This window comes from Heterodontus francisci, chromosome 38 (genome assembly GCF_036365525.1).
Source record: "Heterodontus francisci isolate sHetFra1 chromosome 38, sHetFra1.hap1, whole genome shotgun sequence".
Classification (NCBI taxonomy): Eukaryota; Metazoa; Chordata; class Chondrichthyes; order Heterodontiformes; family Heterodontidae; genus Heterodontus; species Heterodontus francisci.
The window spans coordinates 10,134,591-10,155,661 of NC_090408.1; the positions used below are offsets into that span (position 1 = coordinate 10,134,591).

General features: G+C 43.3%; 1 protein-coding gene across 5 annotated transcripts in view; it reads left to right on the plus strand.

The window, feature by feature from the left end:
• Window positions 1-21,071, plus strand: part of arnt2 (aryl-hydrocarbon receptor nuclear translocator 2) — a 503,920-nt gene that overhangs the window by 316,637 nt on the left and 166,212 nt on the right. For all 5 annotated transcript variants that reach the window (XM_068017713.1, XM_068017714.1, XM_068017715.1 and 2 more), the window contains exons 11-12: window positions 5,167-5,318; window positions 20,750-20,825. In XM_068017713.1, coding sequence (XP_067873814.1) covers window positions 5,167-5,318; window positions 20,750-20,825 — 228 coding nt within the window. The remainder of the gene's footprint in view (window positions 1-5,166; window positions 5,319-20,749; window positions 20,826-21,071) is intronic.

The window sequence follows — 21,071 nt, forward strand, 5'->3', positions numbered from 1 at the left end:
ATGGACCAGGTCTTGGAAGGTGGGATTAGATTGGGCAGCTAGCTTTTTTAGCCAGCATGGACACGATGGGCTGAATGGCCTCCTTCTGTGCTGTAATTGTTCTATTGTTCAACCCGCTCATTCCAGGTATCAATCTAATAAACCTCCTCTGAACCACCTCCAACGCATTCACATTCTTCCTTAAATAAGGAGAACAAAACTGCACAGTATTCAAGATGTGGTCTCACCAGTGCCCTTTATAACTGGAGCATAACTTCCTTACTTTTATTTTCAATTCCTCTCATAATAAAGGATAGCATTCCATTAACCTTGTTTATTACTTGCTGCACCTGCCTACTAACCTTTTGTAACTCATGCACTAGAACACCTAGATCCCCCTGCACCTCAGAATTCTGCAGTGGTTCCCCATTTAAGAAATTTTTATTCTTCCTGCCAAAGTGAACAACTTCACATTTTCCCACGTTATACTCCATCTGCCAGATTTTTGCCCACTCACTCAACCTATCTATATCGGTCTGCAAGCTCCTTGTGGCCTCCTCACAACATAGTTTCCTACCTATCTCTGTGTCATCTGCAAATTTAGCTACCATGCCATCGCTCCCCTCATCTAAGTCATTGATATAAATTGTACAAAGTTGAGGCCCCAGCACAGACTCCTGCGGGACTCCACTCGTCACATCCTGCCAATCAGAAAAGGACCCACTTATGCATACTCTCTGTTTTCTGCCAGCCAGCCAATCTCCTATCCATGCTAATATTGTTACCCCCTACACCATGAGCTCCTGAGCTCCTACTTTGCACAATAACCTTTTATGTGGCACCTTGTCACATGACTTCTGGAAATCCAAGTACAGTATGTCAACGGGCTCCCCTTTATCCACAGTGCTTGTTACTCCTTCAAAGAACTCCAATAAATTGGTTAAACATGACCTCCCTTTCACAAAGCCATGCTAGCTATTCCCGATTACCTTGAGTTTTTCTAAGCGCCCAGCTATAGCCTCCTTAATGATCGATTCTAACACCTTCCCCACGACAGACGTCAAGCTAACTGGCCTATAGTTACCTGTTTTATGGCTCCCCCCCCCCCCCCCACCTTGAATAGTGGGGTTATATTTGCTACTTTCCAGTCTTACAGAACCTTTCCAGAATCTAGTGAATTTTGAAAGATTAACACTCACGCATCTACTACCTCATTAGCCATTAAGATCCTAGATGAAGCCCAAGAGGACCCGGGGACTTGTCAGCCCGCAACTCCATTAGTTTGGTCAGTACTCCTTCCTTGGTGATTGTAATTTCACCAAATTCTTCTCTTCCTTCTACCTTCTGATTTACAGCTATTATTGGAATGTTTTTTGTATCTTCTATAGTGAAGACAGAAGCAAAATATTTGTTCATTTCATCCGCCATTTCCTTATTATCTGCTAGTAACTCCCCATTCTCACTCTCTAGAGGACCAACACTCACTTTACTTACTCTTTTCCTTTTTAAATACCTGTAGAAACTCTTGCTATCCATTTTTACATTTCTAGCTAGCTTTCTCTCATACTCTAATTTCTTTCTCCTAATTAACCTTTTAATCATTCTCTGCTGTTCTTGATATTCTGACCAATCATCTGACCTGACACTCATTTTTGCACAATTATATGCTTTTTCCTTAAATTTGATGTTTTCCTTAACTACTTTTGTTAACCACGGATGGTGGGTCCTCGCCTTAGAATTTTTCTTTAGAGTAGGAATATACTTATTCTGAGTATTCTGAAATATCTCCTAGCCTAGTAACCCAGTTCACTTCAGCTAGCTCAGCTTTCATGCCCACATAGTTGCCCTTATTTAAATTTAAAATACTAGTCTTAGACCCACTCCTCTCTCTTTCAAACTGGATGTAAAATTCAATCATATTGTGGTCATTTATTCTGAGGTCATTAATTAAGCCTGTCACGTTACACAATACCAAGTCTAATATAATCTGCTGTCTGGTTGGTTCCAGAACGTGCTGCTCTCAGAAACCATCTCAAAAGCATTCTATGAACTCCTCATCCTGGCTACTATTGCCAATCTGATTTTTCCAGTTTATATGTAGATTAAAATTGCCCATGATTATTGACATCCCTTTATCACACACCCAATATTTCTTCTTGGATACTTCGTCCTACATTGTGGTTACTATTTGGAGGCCTGTAGACCACTCCCACCAGTGACTTCTTTCCCCTACTATTCCTCATCGCTACCCAAATCGATTCTACTTCCCAATCTCCTGAATCAAGGTCATCTGTAACTATTGCACCAATGATGCACAATAATCTTACCTTTGCCTGTCCCTGGCAATTTCCATCTTTGGCCAGTGGGACTGCCGATCATTGAATGCTGGAGGGCCTCCCATTGACCTTCCAACACCTGGAGCCCACCGTTATCCCTGATTGAATGGCACGCTCTCTCCCTGGTCATTAATTGGCTGAAGATTTGAAAATCTCCATGGGCGTGCCTAAAGCAAGCCTTTTTGGGTCGGGACTTGCAACTAGCCCCCATTTCCAGTTCCCGACCCTTAATTGAAGACTCAGCCCCTGGTGCCTCGAACAGTCAAAATGATGGATTCACTGCTTCTAGTAGGACTTGCAAAGATAGGCTTTCCTGACATTAGGAATAGACTGCTGACCTAAGTTCCGATATTGCTCTTTACTAAGCCTACTGATATTACAATAACTCTGTTAAGTCACAGAAGATTCTTTGCAACATTGATTGATTTTGTCTAACTGAACCCATTTGTATTTTGAAGCAGTGCTCTACCTTGCAGAGTTCCTGAGTCACAGAGGTTGCTCTGCCAGTTGGCATTCCTTCCATACTGGAATGTGATGAAATCATTTGTTGTTCCTGTACATAATTTTCAGTAATTTTAAAGGTCAGTCTTTCCATCCTTTCATTTAAGGTCGCTTGCGTGGTGGCTATGACATGCTTAGCTTTCTGATACTGCAGCACGTGTTTTCTTTCCAACGCAACCTGAATCCATGAGGTGCTACTGCTTGCTCGCTGAGTACTTATGCTGATGATGTATTAATGCATGGAGCTGACTTTATTATCTGCGCTGGTGACTGGTCTCATGGTGGATGTATATTGGAATTCTCTGTACTTCAATTGGTTCGTGTTTGTCTTTGGAGTGATAACTTGTGTATATTGGCAAGATATCACAACATTTTTATTTGAGTTTCGATTATTACATGTATAGCTACTGAAGGAAAGATACTGTTATAGATGAAACAAGCAATCTTTGAAGTTTTCCAACTACTATTGGAGGCTGCCTCTGTGTGGTCGGCCTACTTGTCAAAGTTCCAGTCCTGGATGAGGCTGTAAACATTGGGAAGGCAGAAGCTATTGTCTTTGCCCCCTACCATAAACTCTATTTCCTCACCATTGATTCCATCTGCCTCCCCCGCCACACTTACAGGCTGAACAGACTGTTTGCAACCTTTGCTTCTTATTTGATCTTGAGGTGGAATTCCAACCCCATACCTTCTCCGTCACATAGACTGCCTATTTCCACCTCCATTACATCACCTGTTTGCCTTTGCTTCAGCCCATCTGCTGCCAAAACCCCCAGAGTCAGTGTAATTTTCATTTGTTACACTCCTGTAAAGCACCTTAGGACATTATTGTGCATTAAAGGTGCTATATGAATGAAAGTTATTGTTGTAAGCTGCATTTCATATTAATTCAAGTGTGGTAAATATCATAAAAGTAGATCAAGCTCTTCCTGATGGCTCAGCAAGATTGGCCCATGAGAGATGGACCATACATCAAGTTCATTGTTCAGTTTTCACTCTGTATTCAGTTAGTTGGTCTCAAATGGGCAGAATATGGAGAACTAAAATTGGACTCAGCATCCCTATGTTAGAGGGTTCCTGTTGCTGATCCTCTGCTGGGAGTGTGGATGTGTCTCTGTGGCTGTGAGGACAAGATCCACCTTAGCTATGATGTCCCCTCAACTGGATAGTCTGCAAATATTCACCGATAATGGTTATGTGACAAAGTTACTGGGTTTCTCAACCAAGGACTTTCAAGAGAGTTGGGGAGGGAAGAAAATTGACACAGCAAATCAATTGCCAGATTTCATGGTGGATAACTCCATTTTGCCCTCACAATCACCCTGCAGATTCTTGTGGTCATAATGTTGGACTGCAGCACTTGCAGTTGTTGGGAGGCCCTCTCCTAAGACTGGTACTGGCCTGGGAGACAGCTTGACGTAATCTGTTGTATCCACCTGCTTTCTTGATATGATTGAATGTATTTTCCCCCCTGTTGAGTCTCTGAGTTAGTCAACTAACTAGTGATGAACTACCTTGCATCCTGCTTTCTGGCATGTTATTTGGTAGTGGAGATGAGTGCCTTCCCATGATGAAGATCACTTAAGAGGTTATTTTTTAAATAGGATCTGATACTGACTCACTTTCTATGTTTTCTATTACATGACACTGCAGTTTTCTGTTTGGGTTTGGATTACCTCTTGCTAGTGCTGTAAAGTGGTGAGGAAGTTAATTTCCTGCTTGCTAAAGTCCTACAACTCCAATAGGTGATTAAAACTAGTTCAGGACTTACTCAGGCCCTAATAATTCCTTACAGTGCCTAATTTCTGTGTGAGGTGATCTCTGCCCCAGCCAGAAATTCACTTGCAGGAATTTAGTGGATCACTGTCCAGTGTACAAGCTGGCAACCTGTTCCAACACTCTACTATTCTGTGGACCTGGGCTTGGGCAACTTAAAATTGTGACCCCTGCTCATCCCTAACCTATTTAATCGGAACAAACTGTCAACTGAAATGCAATCAGATCCCTTCATCATCTTGTAAACCTCATTCAAATCATCCTTAAGTCTGCTTTTCCCTGCAGTTAGAGTCCCAGCTCTTTTAGCTTATCTTCATAATTAAGATGCTAATACTTTGTACTAGGAATTAGTCCAGTGGCCCTCCACTACACTCTTTCCAAAGCCTCAAAATCACCCATCATATAAGGAGACCAAAACTGGGCACAATATTCCAGCTGAGGCCTAACCAAAGTGTTATACAAAGAAAGTCTAGCTCATCAAATCAGAAATCCACGCTCTAAATCATCCATTAGTTTCACATTCATTCAACTTAGAATAAACTGCATGATCTAATGATTGTTTTCTTTTCTCAAGGTTGTCAAATTGAAAGGGCAGGTCCTGTCAGTGATGTACCGCTTCCGAACAAAGAGCAGGGAGTGGTTATGGATAAGGACAAGCAGTTTTACTTTCCAGAATCCCTATTCAGATGAAATTGAATATATTATCTGCACCAACACCAACGTAAAGTAAGTGTCTGTAATAAAATAGTATGTTCACTTATGATGTAGTCCAGTTGGAATAATGTAAAGTGAATTAAAAATGTATAGAATATATTTAAAGCTAGTTGAAATACACAGTTCTAGTTCAATTTTGTTAGTGATTACATGAGAACAGTTTTATTCATCATGAAATAAAAACAGAAAATGCTAGAAATACTCAGCTTCTGGCAGCATCTGTGACGAGAGAAACAGAGTTAACGTTGATGACCCTTTATCAGAACTGGGAGTGCTTAGAGATGTAACACTTTCTATACAGGCAGGGAAAGGGGGGACTGGAGCAAATAACAAAAGGGAAGACCTGTGATAGGGTAAAAGACAGGAGAGATTACTAAAAGACATGTGCGGCACAGTGGCGCAATGGTTAGCACCGCAGCCTCACGGCTCCAGCGACCCCGGTTCGATTCTGGGTACTGCCTGTGCAGAGTTTGCAAGTTCTCCCTGTGACCGCGTGGGTTTCCGCCGGGTGCTCTGGTTTCCTTGCAGGTTGGTAGGTAAATTGCCCCTAGTATAGGTAGGTGGTAGGAAAATGGTGGGGATGTGGTAGGGAATATGGGATTAATGTAGGATTAGTATAAATGGGTGGTTGTTGGTTGGCACAGACTTGGTGGGCCGAAGGGCCTGTTTCAGTGCTGTATCTCTCTATGACTATGACAAAAGAGTTAATGGTGCAGGGCAAAAGGAGATGGTAATAGGTCAAGTAAAGAAACAAACAATGTGTTTGCAGGAGGTGTGTGTGTGACAAGGAGAATCACCACCATCTTCCAGTGGACAATGAGCCAGAATTTATTGTTACCAGTGAACCAACAGCAGCTGCTTTTTAAGCGTTCCCTGAGCTTTTGCATAGCACATTGCTGTACTTTGGGAACAAATGGTGCAATACCCTCTTCAGGGGATCTGGGGAACTGTGTAAACAGGGCAGGCAACTCTGTGGCTCTTAAACTAATCAGGTTAAAGTATTGTTAATAAATAGCATAGTGTCTGAACCAGGAATTATCAGTTATAATAGTGAATTCAATATCAAACAAGATACAGAAAGTAAAATAAAGAGGGAGAAAAAGAGACAAAGAGAAAGTAAAAAGATATGCAGTTTAATTTTTTTTTAATTTCCAATAATTAAAACTTGAAGTAACAAGATTCCACCCTGGCATCTACGGCCAACCACCCTGCAGCTTTGGGGCCTGCAACCGTCTGCACTGCGGTGCTGACATCTGCCACCATTCATCCTGCGGTGCTGGGGGCGGTGACCATCCGCCCTGAAGTGCGGGCATTTGCTGCCAACTGCCCTGCGGTGCTGTCATCTGCGGCCGTTCACCCTGCGGCGCTGGGGGCTGTGGCCATCCGCCCTGCGGCGCTGGGGGCTGTGGCCATCCGCCCTGCGGCGCTGGGGGCTGTGGCCATCCGCCCTGCGGCGCTGGGGGCTGTGGCCATCCGCCCTGCTGTGCTGGGGGCTGCGGCCATCCGCCCTGCGGCGCTGGGGGCTGCGGCCATCCGCCCTGCTGTGCTGGGGGCCGCAGCCATCCACCCTGCAGCGCTGGGGGCCGCAGCCATCCGCCCTGCTGTGCTGGGGGCTGCGGCCATCCGCCCTGCGGCGCTGGGGGCTGCGCCCATCCATCCTGCGGCGCTGGGGGCTGCGGCCATCCGCCCTGCGGCGCTGGGGGCTGCGGCCATCCGCCCTGCGGCGCTGGGGGCTGCGGCCATCCGCCATGCGGCGCTGGGGGCTGCAGCCATCCACCCTGCGGCGCTGGGGGCTGCAGCCATCCACCCTGCGGCGCTGGGGACTGCGACCGGCCGCTCTGCGGCACTGGGGGTGTAGCCATCCATTCTGGGGGCTGCGGCCATCCGCCCTGTGGCGCTGGGGGCCACGGCCGTCCACCATGCAGTGTTGGGGCCTGCAGCCGTCTGCCCTGCAGCATGCTTCCACCACTTTTATTGTATTTGGTATCAAATGAGTAGGTAGAGTTTCTTTTGTCTAATCCATTTTGTACTAAGATGTCAGGATATTTTAGAAAATTTCAAATGCTCTTTCTAAGTAGCAAAGGTTCAAAGAGCTTAATGAATTTTCCAAATATTCGCCCACTTTGTATGCTGTAAGTGACGCCTTTGTAATTGATTTCACTGGTTATAGGAAATTGCCCCATATGGACAGTTGCTGTCATAAGGTAAGTTGTGGAGACTGTAAGATATCCCTTCTCCAGCTGGAAATGTACTGTACTTCGCACTCCTTTTTAATAGACCTGTTCCTGCCAGCATTCTTTGAAACTTAAAATGCATATCCACTATATTATGTCATAGGCTAACAAAAGGTGAATGATCTTGGGGATGATTAAATAGTAGCCATTGAATAGTAAATAGGGACTGGCTTTATAGTAACTATGAATGCCTGATTGTACTGCTTTCAAGTGCTGCTTCATTCACTTTTCCACAAGTCATTGTTTGATCATCATTTGAAAAAACCTTCTATTTAAGAATGCTGCAAGTATTCAAAGCTTCATAGCTTTTCCCAAGAGCATGTAAAGTATTTTTAAATGTTTTCACATTCCCATCCCCTTTAGGTTTCCGACCCTTTATCCCATGTACTATTGCTGCCTGTAATCAGACAGAGGACATGCATCTAAACTCCTGTCAATGATGTCTATTGACCAGCAGCAGAGAACTGCTTGAAAACTAGCTCTGCACCTCCCCCAACTGGGATGTCATGCTTAGGGGAGCACATGCTGTGCAATTCACATTGTAGTACATGATGGATTTGGGTTCTTTTATACAGGTTCTTGCTCAATGGCCTGACCCCACTTTCTACAAACAAACAGCAACCCTCATAGTATAGAAACAACCCAAGTTTTACCTTTGCAGGGTGTGTACTCTTGGGGACTTTTTTTATTTGATCATGACATATGAGCATCGTTGGCAAGACCAACATTCATTGCCCATCCCTAATTGTCCTTGAGAAGGTGGTGGTGAGCCATCTTTTTGAACCGCTGCAGACGATGTGGTGTGGATACACCCACAGTGCTGTTCGGGAGGGAGGTTCAGGATTGTGATCCCCCCCCCCGCCCGCCCTCCACCCCAAAGTCAGAATGCTGTGATTTGCAGATGGTGTTGTTCCCATGCATCTGCTGCACTTATTCTTCTACGCGGGTTTGGAAGGAGCCTTAGTGAGTTGCTGAAGTTTCAATGGATTGCTCACTGTATAGTCCATCTAGATGAGCTAAAGTATTGCACTTGGGCTGGAGTCAGCAGGTCCGAACAACCAATAAAATCTACTTACAAAATTGGGGGGTGTTATAGTACGAAACAGCTATGTTTTCTAACATCAAAGGTCTAACTAGACCACTTTCCAGCAATTAAAACTGTTGGAATGAAACTAAGTCCTGAAAACTGTGACACTTGAATGTTGTGAACAGCCTAGGTTTCTTATGCCCCTTGGTAGCAGAGTTCTGCCTCAAGCAGTAAACCTCAGAAATGGAGTTTTAGGCGACATACATAAGCCACAGATTCAGAGAGCTGAATAGTGTTTAGCATCTAGGCCCAGAATTTCCCAGAGCTTTTCAGCAGAAGTGCAGCGTAAGGGTGCTGTGCCTATTTTAGGATGAAATTCTCACATAACTGACTTACCCTGGTTTTACGCCAAAACACTGATACACACGTTACCCACTCGTTTGTGCCACTTCTCAGTTACATCCATCAAAAACCTCTGCTAATCGTTTCAGTATGTCAGTATGCACTTTGTAGATTTTGCCCTAAAATATAGGCATAGCACAGCCCAACATTGTCTGATGTTGGAAGTGATTTTGTTTACATTTTATTGGTTGTTTTTCCTACCAAGATCTGCATTGTACTTAACCACAATGCTGTTAGTCTCAGTAAATTACAATATGTATTTGCAGTATAATTCAACTGCTTCATTCTCCCCCTGCCCCCTTCCTACCACTGCCCCACACGTTCTGAAGGACAAAACAGCTGGAATGGCCTCCCCATTGGGGTGCCCCTGTTCTGTGTAATAATGGAAGAGGTGCAGCAGAGACAGCAGGCACTGAGAGTAAGTTCCAGGGCGGAGACAACTGCCCACTTGCTCTTACCCCTGTTGGTGGCACTGCATTTGCACTTTTACTCCAGTTTATATGTTCTAGAGTAGGCAAATGATCACTACAGGAAATTTTGAAGTTCCCATTGGCAAGATCGGCACAGAAACCAAAATAAGTTTTGGTGTATTTCTGCTTAAGTGCAATCCAGGAAATTATGGGCCACAGAGACCTAAATATTCTAAAATAAGAGCAAAATACTGCGGATGCTGCAACTCTGAAATGAGAACAGAAAGTGCCGGAAATACTCAGCAGGTCTGGCAGCATCTGTGTAGAGAGAAACAGAGTTAACATTTCGGGTCTGTCACCCTTCTTAAACAGCTCTTAACGCTGTTTCTCTCTCATTAAATAATCCGTCGTTAGGCCCTGCTTATATCTGCTTAGTTTCTTGAAGAAGGGAAGTAGTTGAATTATACTGCAAATACATATTGCAATTTACTGGTCATCAAGGCTTCTTACTGTCTGGTTTAACCTAAGCAAGTGGTCACGTTGGGATGGGGTCAGAGGTGAGACTTATTTAAAAGCATTGGAAAGGGAGCAGTGGTTATTTATAGGGTAATGATGATTTCAATCTTCCCCATGTTTAGTAGGAAGACTCATTCACCATCAGATAGCACAGAGAGAGTCATGGAATTGAGGGAGATTGGGGTGAGGTAGTGCTGATATAATTAGAATACATATGCCAGCTGAACCCCTGTTGAAAGATGATGGAACTGAGAGGTATCATGCAGGTGAGGAACCGCAGGGGACCAGGGATAGATCCTTTGGGCACTTGAAGGGTTGTGGCAAGAAGAATGCTAGCATAGTAAGCATAATCCCATTAAGCATTCAGATGCCGTCAGCCTATCTATCTTCCTGTTAGTGAAAGTTTGGATTAAGACTCAGTTTAAAGCTGTCCTGGGACAAAGGCAAAGAGTGTGTGAATGTTTTTGGTGAAAGCCAAAGCATTAGTCCAGAGACAGTGTTAATATTTATGGTTGTGCTGAATTATGGGCTGATTCCATTGGATTTGAGTTCCACTCTCTGTCAAGGCCCACTCTACCACTGTAAACTCATGCTGTTCCTGCTTTTCCTTTTAGTTCTCTGTTCTACATTGCTCCTTTTACACCTCCAGTGTCAGTTGGTGCAATTCAATTCTTATTTGTGCTTTTCCTTTCACGTTGACACTGGCTATTCTCTGTCATTCCTATCTTATTCTGTATCTGTATGCATAATTTTCCCATTTCATTAGTCTGTACTGATTAAAACTGTAACCAGCCTGTTCTCTCACTTTATTTGCCACAAATGATTACTGATTTGCGTTATTTTATCATTCAACAGCCTGATGATATTTCCAAAAGGAGACAATGGAGTTGAAATCTTCATTAATTTTCCTTTCTATCCCACAGAGTACATGACCTGGAGATTAACAATTATCTCAATCATCATAAATTCTGTACTGGAAGTTATATAGGATATTCAGATAAGTAGAAATTTGAAAGGCTAAAAAAGATTAAATTTATTGATGAGAAAGGTTATAAATAGTTGTCTTGTACAACTAATGATGTTAATTAATAGTTTAATTCACTGTATTTTATAATGTAGAGTTCATCAGTACATCACCATTTGCATCATCCATTTTCTGTAGTTAGAATCGTCTCTTGGAATAAAAACAAGTCATGAGAACTGATAACCTGAATGTTCAGCAATCCAGTCTTTAGCTGTATCCCAGAGATAGAAGGATTGTTTGTATATCCAATAAAATAAAACAGTACCACGTTTATGATTTGTGACACAGCATATGAGTGTCTCAATGTGTTGTTCTAGAATACAACATTCTCTGATAACCTGACCTCACTTGCTGCTTTGTTGCTGTGAAGTTGTGTGGTCAGGTTATAATAGAATACTTTCTTCATGCTGTAATCAGCCATCATGTGTCTTAGACTGTTTTGTTAAAAGTGGTTTTAGTGATCGTGACCTTCTAAAGTTAATTTGGAATATGGCAGTAGTTCAGCTTGTGTAGGAATCCTAACAGTTCATAAACAGCACAATATTACGCAAGCAGTTAATTTTGGTTTGTATGGTCCCTTTGATCTTAACTTAAAAATATGTTTATATATGGAGAGAAATTTTAATGGTTTCTACTATTGCCAACAATTATCCTGGTGCAACCTTGATGTATACCACTATGGCAAGATAAGTAAGAACAACTGATTTTAATATCACAACATAACTCCCTGCTCCCATGACTTGGTCATAAATTTAATTTATTCCATCTAAACATTTGGGAAGCTGTGTTTCTTTAAATATTTAATTAGAACATTGCATAACTTGTTTCTTTAAATTTCTTTGGAGTAATCAGAATTTTGTTGGCTCGTACCTCCTGATCCTGCTGTCTGCTTCAGGAGACTGAGGGTGCATAGCACTAAATCAGGGTTGCAGTTATTATTGCTTGCCTTCTGCAACATTTTGATAGAATGGAGCTTCAAAATAACCTCCTTAGAATATTACCATTTATTACATGTGGCTGTGTTTTCAAGGTATAGTACGATGGTATTATTTTAATTGATTGAGTTAGTTTTGTGACTCAAAGCGGATTGACATTTTGGATTATTTTTAGGCTTGAATCAGTACTTATGGTTGGTTCTTCAAAATTGTGTCAGCTATGAAATGCAAAATGTCTTATGTATTTTGACATCAATTTTTTTGAAAAAACTGTGCTTTTTGCTTCTGGCTAGTTTGAGATGTGGAATGCACTGTTTGGTATATGTTATCCATACTCAGCAATGTTGCCGCTTTGCTTCTCATAAAGGCCTTAAAGCTGTGTCAAGGGTCCTGTTTACCAATCACGGCAGAACTGGAGACTCGCGGGGATAGATCTCAGACCTGTAAGCCCAAGGTTGGACTAGCTTCATGGTGTTGCATTAGGTGCACTTTGTATTTTCTAGATGGTGAAAATTATGGGCCAGAGGAAACTTGTCCATTTCAGCTCCCATCTATCTTAGAGGTACCCAATGTGCAGGACTGCATCGAGAGTTTGGGGAACCATGAAAGAGTACTGCTGTGGTGTTCCTGTGCCTGTGTTGCTTTCCCTTGCTGTTTGTTTCCCTTTTTTAAAAAATCTGTCTCTACATTTCTGTTGCTCTCTTATTGTGTCTTACTTCTACCTTCGTAATTTCACCTGTCCCCATCCCTGCTTCAGTGCCCTGATGCTGTAACCTTCATCCATGCTGTGGTAACCTCCAGGCATGACTATTCCAATGCTCTCCTAGCTGGCCTCCCATGTTCCACCCTAAATAGACTTGAGCTTATCCAAAACTCAGCTGTCCATATCCTGACTTGTTCCGAGTCCCATTTACCCATCACCACTGTACTCTCTGACCTACTTTTTAAAAATTCTTATCTATGTGTTCAGATCCCACTATGGCATGATCCCTCCCCATCTCGGTAATGTCCTAGACCTCTACAGCCCTCAGCATTCTGCATTCCTCCAATTCTGGCCTCTTGTGCAGCCCCAATATACTTTGCCTCTCTTTTGGTGGCCATGCCTTCAGCTATCTAGACCCTAAACTATAGAATTGCCTCCTTACACCTCTCCACTTATCTATGTTCTTTTCCTCCTTTGAGGCGCTCCTTAAAACCTACCTTTTTCACTTGTCCTATCATCTCCTTATGTGGTTGGTGTCAAATTTTGTTTGATAATACTCCTGTGAAGTGCCTTGAGCTGGTTTACTGCAGTAAAGCCGCGATGTAAATGCAAGTTGTTGCACCTGATCTTCCTTTATTTTTTCTCTTACATTTTTTTCTTTTATTACTCTGCAATTTCCCCCTCTTTTTATAATTCTGCTTCTCTTAATGTGTCTGTGCTGCACTCTTCAAGTCTCTCTTTATATTTCTATAAGCCTTTCACTGCTTCTGCTCATTGTTATTCTAACAATCACTGCCTACTGTGTTGACTTCCTTCAGTCCAATTTCCTGCAATAATTCCTCGAAATTGAACTAGAGCCAAAGCAGCTGGAGCCCTGGAGGGAGAATGCAGTTAGAGCCGAAACTGGATAAAATGCTGTGGAAGGAAACAAGGAGGAACTGAGTTATCAGTATTCACATGCCTAAGTTTTTCTGCATTTATATTCTTCACCTCAGGCTTTTGGGTGTGACTTGGGATGGGTTCCCTGGCCAATCAAGTGTAGGGTTCTTATTCTGTGTGCTAGAATAGAATATGCAGCACAGAAATAGGCCATTAAGCCCAACCAGTCCATACCACCCTTTTATGCTTCATTCGAGTGTCCTCCCATCCACTATGAGCAATAACCCTCTATTTCCTTTTCCTTCATATGCTTATCTAGCCTCCCCTTAAATACGTCTATTCTATTGGCCTCAACTATTCTCTCTAGTAATGAGTTCCACATATTCACCACTCTCTGGGTAAAGAAGTTTCTTCTGAATTCCCTATTTGATTTCTTGGTGACTACCCTATATTGATGGCCTCTAGCTTTGCTCTTCCCTACAAGTGGAAACATACTCTCAATGTAAGCTCTATCAAAGACTTTCATAGTTTTAAAGACCTCTATTATGTCACCCTCAACCTTATCTTTTCAAGCGAAACTTTTACTGGCTGTTCATCCTTTTTGTGCTAGATGTACCCTAACAGTTCTGGTAGCATCCTTGTCGTTCTTTTTTGCGCACTCTATCTTTTTTTATAATATGGCATTACATTTCCTGTATTACAACAGTGACCACACTTCAAAAAGTACTTCATTGGCTGTAAATCGCTTTGAGAAGTCCAGTGATCGTGAAAGACCAGAACCGTACACAGTACACCATGTAGTCTAACCAAGGTTTGATACAAGTTTAGCACAACTTCTCTACTTTTTTAATTCTATCCTTCCAGTACTTTTACAGCCACATCTCCCATTTTTCCTTTTTCCCACCCTGCCCCCATCACTTGCTCAAAACTTATTACGTTTCTAACTTTTCCCATTCCAACTAAAAAATTAAAACATGCAGGCCCTTTCCCAACCCCCACAATGGTCTGTTTACTGTCTGTTGTGTTTGTAATGTATTTTCCTCCCAGCACAAACTCCCCCCCCCCCCCCCAACCTCTCCACTTCTGCCCTTCAACCCCTTCCCAGCATCCTCACAACCATATGTTTCCTTGTTCCCCCACCCTGACAATTTTATTCCTCCCTCCTCCCCAGTAATTTCTCGCCTCGGAACTCCGTACGGAGTTTCGAAGGCGTACGATTTGCGATCGGCGGCCGATAAGAATAAAAAATTTCAAACTGAACGTAAAAAAATTAGTTTTTGCGCCTGAGAAGTGTGATGCTATATTCTGCCCTTTTAGGATCACATGAAAGGAACAATGCCTGTTCTCTGCCAGCTTCAGAGCATCAAATCCATCAATCAGTGTCGAACCATTCCTAGACTGTTAGTAATTATAGAATCATATAAAGTCCGGATTTTGCGGTAGTGATGATGGCATTTGCTGTCATTACTCCTCTGATACTGACAGCAGCTTCTGGAGTCCTTTAAATATGGAAATCCTGATGTTGCTGTCAGTGAGCAGAATCTTGTGCCCTTTAAAAAATAATTGTGTAAATCACCATCCCTCCTATGTCCTGTTCCAGCGGTGGTGGCACACAGTGGGATACTGTCAGGAATGAGTGACTGTTGGATTCGTTAGCAGCCATGGAAGGACAGCAGGCCCACCAGCGGAGGTGGATGCTGCTGCTGCAGGATGGGGACTGTGAGGGTGCCTCCAACTTGAGGCGCCCTTCTGAGGAGGTATTCAATTTAATAAAATAAACAGTGTCCACAGCTGCCAGGACACCCCTGTAGAGGGGAAGCCCCTCCACAGGATGACTGGCAGCCACAGCTGTGGCCCTCTGATGGCTGTGGCTCCAGTTGGGGGGTGGTGACTGTAGGAGGGCTAGCAGGCCTCCCCAGGCCAGCCGTCGGCAAGCCGTCACCAGGCACCTGCCGGGCTTGGTCCTCAGTGGGAGGCCCGTTCCTGGCAGCATCCCCAATTAGCCAACAAGTGGGTAGTTAATGATGCAGATTGGCTACCTGCCACTGCCCTGAGTGGGTCACCTCTGCTGGTGATGACCCACCCAGAGGCCAGAACGTGTTGGTCCGCTGACCAGACGCCAAGTTTTGTAAATTTCCTCCCGGTCCCATCTTTAAGCTCCACCACAGGACTGGGAAGATTCCGCCCAGTGATTCTGTCCTTCTCCAGAGTGTGCGCTGTTGAATGTCCCCTCAGACTGCAATCAATTGGAAATCATTGAACTGATGAGAACTTCCACCCCGATACTCTTGGTCTTGTTGTAAAAACCCATTAATAAAGTTACATCCTGTTGAATGAGATGTAACTAGGTTTTTAATGGTGAACTAGGTCCATAAACATCGTCACTGGTCCTGAAAGAGTAATTTTATATTTTTTGAATGTCAAATTTCTCCACCAGAATAAGAAATTTCACATTTTCAAATTTTCTTTAAAGTTTGTTAATAATACTTTAGCTTCTCCTTTAATCCCATGTGTATGTCCCAATCATTTATTTCATTATCTATAAAATTAAAACATTAAATGTGAAGGAATTTAGTGCTTTATACTTCCTAGTTTGCTGTCTGTGAAAATACTTCAATGTGATTGGCTGCTTATCCTGATTGATAACATCACTGCTGCTGGATACCCAGAAGTTCCCTTGACTTGGCGCCAGATTGAAACCGACGTCAGGAAATGGAAAATCTGTGCCACAAATCACTAGATCTTTTTTGGACAGCTTTCATTGAAGCCAGTGCTGAACACCATTTCTTCATTGCTGACCACGAAATCCAGCTCAATATCTTACAGTACAGAAGCAGGCTATTTGACCCATTCTGCCTATGCTGGCTCTTGGAAAGAGCTATCCAATTTTTCTCGTACCCTGCTGTTTGCCCATAGCCCTGCAATTTTTATTTTTTTCCTTTTCTAGGATTTATCCAATTCCTTTTTGAATACTATTGAATCTGCTTCCTCCACTTTTTCAGGGAGTGCAGTTCAGATCAGTTAGTTTAAAAAGAACCAAAGATGGTCCTCAGTTACCATGGTAAAATGCCAAGATATATGTCTATTATTCCACATACTTGCAGCAATGGTACATCTACTTCAGTGAGAAGCCGGAAGTGAATCTCATTCATCCTGGTCTCTGCTGTGCACTTTGAGTACAAACCCAATCTATGCTCCGCACCTCAGGCTCGACTTCAGTTCCCAGGTGCAGCCTCAAAACTGACCCATCAGGGAAACTCCAGATGTAATGAATGACCTTGCCGACTAGTCAAGAATAAAATGCTAGTATAAGTAATGGCAACCATGAAGCTGTCGGATTATCGTGAAAACCCAACTGGTTCGAAATTGTACTTTAGGAAAGGAAATCTGCCATCCTGACCCAGTCTGATCTATATCTTATTCCAGATCTACAGCAATGTGAAATGACCTAACAAGTCACTCAGTTTTATCAAAGTGCTACAGAAATTTCAATAAGAATACACCGATGGACCAGCTGGCATCTCCCTAGGCATTAGATTTGGACACAGCACACACACATCAAACTCAATCGACCCTGCAAAGTCCTGTTCACTAACATCTGGGGACTTGTGCCAAAATTGGGAGAGCTGTCCCATAGACAAGTCGAGCAGCACCTGACATGGTCATACTCTCAAACACACCATTCAGCCAATGTCTCAGACTCCATCACCGTCCCTGCTATATCTTGTTCCGACAGAGGTGGTAGCAGAGTGAGATGTAGTCAGGAAGGAGTGGCCCTGGGAGTCCTCAGCATTGACTCCAGATCCCATGAAGTCTCATGGCATCAGGCCAAACATGGCCAAGGAAACCTCCTCCTGATTGCTACCTACCGCCCTCCCTCAGCTGATGAATCCATACTATTCCATATAGAACACCACTTGGAAGAAGCACTAATGGTAATAATGTTACTGAATCTACTCTGAGTGGAGGAACTTCACTGTCCACCACCAAGTGACTTAGTACCACTGGTTTGGCTGAAGTGATCTGCCAGATTGGGCTTGCAGCACCAACCCAAGGGAAAAACGTACATGACCTCGTTCTCATCAATCTACCTGTCACAGATACATCTGAACATTACAATGTTGGTAGGAGAGACCGCTGCCCAGCGATTGTGGAGACAAAGGCCCATCTTCTCTCTGAGGACACCCTCCTGTCATGTTATGTGATACTACCATCATGCTAACTGGGATCATAATAGATCTGGCAGCTCAACTGTACATCTATGCAGGGCTGTAAGCAGCAGCAGAATTATATACCACTACAATCTGTAACCTCATGGCCTGGCATATCACTTAACTCATCAAGCTAGGGGGCCAACCCTCGTTCAGTGAGGAGTGTAGGAGAGGAGTAGCATCAGGCATGTCTGAAAATGAGGTGCCAACCTGGCGAAGCTACAACACAGGACTACATGCATGCTGAATAGCGAAAATAGACAGAGCTAAGCAATCTGACCACCAACAGATCAGATAAAAGCTGTGTAATCCTGCCACAGCCAGTGGTAAATGGTGGCGGATAACTAAATAACTAACGGGAGGGGGTGTTTCCATGAATCCTCAACAATCGTGGCACCAGCACATGAGTGCAAAACGAAGGCAGGATCTCAGCCTCCTCCTGAAGTCCCCAGCATCACAGATGCCAATCTTCAATAGTTTGATTCACTCTGTGTGATATCAGCTGAAGGCACTGGATGCAGAAAAGGCTGTGGGCCCTGACAGCATCCTATTGTAATGCTGAAGACTTGTGCTCCGCAACTAGCCGTGCCCCTAGCCAAGTTGTTCCAGTACAGCTACAACACTGGCATCAACCCGGCAACGTGAAAAATTGCCCAGGTATGTCCTATCCACAAAAAGAAGGACAAGTCCAATTCAGCCAGTCATCAGCAAAGTGAATGGAAGGTGTCATCAACAGTGCTATCAAGCAGCACTTACCCAGCAATAACCTGTTCCCCAATGCTCAGTTTGTGTTCCACTAGGACCACTCAGTTCCGGACCTCATTAGAGCCTCGGTCCAAACATAGACAAAAAACTGAATTCCAGAGGTGAAGTGAAAGTGACTGTCCTTGAAATCAAGGCAACATTTGACTGACACCAAGGGACCCAAGTAAAATTGAAGACAATTCACCGCCTTATTCTCATGCCCACATTTCTGTCCTCGGCCTGCTGCAGTGTTCCAGTGAGTATCAATGCAAAGTCGAAGAACAGGATCTCATCTTCCGATAAGGCACTCTACAGCCTTCTGGATTCAATATTGAGTTCAATAATTTCAGACCATGAGCTCCATTATTTTTTGTTTATTTGTTTTTATTTTACTTACTTTATATACTTTTTAAAAATTATTTACTCTTTAACCATGTGCTAGTCTTAAACTTATTTTTCTTGTTTTTGCTTTCATACAGAGTTGTTCATTATTCTGCCATTAACACTCTCTCTGGACTCGTGCTTTGTTTCTCATTACAACTACTTAGCACTCCATTTACATTCTGTTCCATGACATCTCTGTCATTTAATCTCTCCTCCCTCTGTCCTATCACAGTCCTTCCATCTTGTTTTTCTTCCACCCTCCCCCCTTTCACTTGCTCAAAGACTATTACTTTTCTAACTTTTGCCAGTTCTGATGAAGGGTCACAGACCTGAAACATTTAACTCTGTTTCTCTCTGCACAGATGCTGCCAGACCTGCTGAGTATTTCCCGCACTTTCTGTTCTCATTTCAGAGTTCCAGCATCTGCAATATTTTGCTCTTATTGAAAACAATGGGAATTGGGGCACTACTGTCCAGTGGCTAGAATGATACCTAGCATAAAGGAAGGTGTTTGTTGGAGGCCAGTCATCGCAGCCCCAGGACATTACTGCAGGAGTTCCTCAGGGTAATGACCTGCCCCAACCAACTTTACTTGCTTCATCACTGACTCTCCCGCCATCATAAGGTCAGAAGTGGGAATGTTCGCTGATGATTGCAGTGTTCAGTTCCATTTGCAATTCCTCGGATAATGAAGCAGTCGATGCCCACATGCAACAAAACTTGGGCAACATCCAGCCTTGGGCTGAAAGTAGCAAGTGGCAAATAATATTGGCGCCAAACAAGTCCAGTCAATGCCCATCTCCAACAAGACAGCATCTAACCATCTCCGCTTGACATTCAGTGGTATTATCATAGTCGAATCCCCCACCAACAACATCCTTGGGCTGGGGGAGGTAGTGGGGAGGAGGGGTGGTGGTGGTAGCCTTGACCAGAAACCTAATTGGACCAGGCGAATAAATACTGTGGCTACTAGAGCAGATTAGAGGCTGGGTATTTTCCGGCAAATGATTCCCCTCCTGACGACTCAAAGCCTTTCCTCCACCTACAAGGCACAGATCAGGAGTGTGATGGAGTATTCCCCACTTGCCTGGGTGAGTGCAGCTCCAACAAAAGCTCAAATAGCTCAACACCATCCTGACAAAGCAGCACGCTTGATTGGCACCCCATTCAACACCTTAAACATGCACTACTTCCACCACTGGCGCATAGCGGCAGCAGTGTGTATCATCTACAAGATGCACTGCAGCAGCTTGCCAAAGCTTCTTCAACAGCGTCTCCCAAACCTGCAACCTCTACAACCTAGAAGGACAACAGGCGCATGGGAACACCGAGTTCCCCTCAAGTCAAACACCATTCTGATTTGGAAATGTATCACCATTCCTTCAGTGTCATTGGATCAACATCTTGGAACTCCCCACTTAACAGCACTGTGGGAGCACCTTCACCCCAAAGACTGCAATGGCTCAAGAAGGTGGCTCACCACCACCATCACCACCTCAAGGGCAATTAGGGATTCACAGTAAAGCATTGGCCTTGCCAATGGCACCCACATCACATGAATGTATAAGTATTAAAAAGAAAAATTCAGATTAATAGATGAAGACATTTTGATAAAACAACTTTTTAAAAACTCTCTCTAGTCTAAGTAGTTATTTAAATACTTGTATATATTTCTGAAATGTACACAAAATGCGACATTTATGATAGATTTTCACAAAACTGTGATGGAATTCAAATTTGAGGCCAGGAATAAAAACAGAATGTGATATGTTAATAGGGTGCTGGTATGTAATTATTGTTACAGCTGTTAGAGAAATCTGTAGCATTTAGAAGTTAGGATTTGGCTGGAAGTGATGGTGTTTCCTGACATGTAAGCAGCTGCAGAACCAGTTCTGCTTTCTGTAGTACGAGTAATTTAAATAAGTGCTGTCGTGATCTGTTTTTTCCCCATTGTGCTTATATTCTATGTTACAGGCAGCTCCAGCAGCAGCAACAAGCTGAGCTTGAAGTCGGTCCAAGAGAAGGTCTACCTTCCTATGATCCTTCCCAGGTAATGTATACAAAGAAAGTACATTCTCACAAACAGTACTTCAAAAGTGGCCTAGCCCATGGCATGCGATTGTATATTTTTCTAAAGGATGCACTGTTTTACAGTTTGAAATGTTGAATAAACAAGTAGAAAATATAAAATAAAAACAAAGTGCTGGAAATACTCAGCAGGTCTGGCAGCATCTATGGAGAGAGAAGCAAAGTTAATGTTTCAGGTCTGTGTCCTTTCATCAGAACTGGCAAAGGT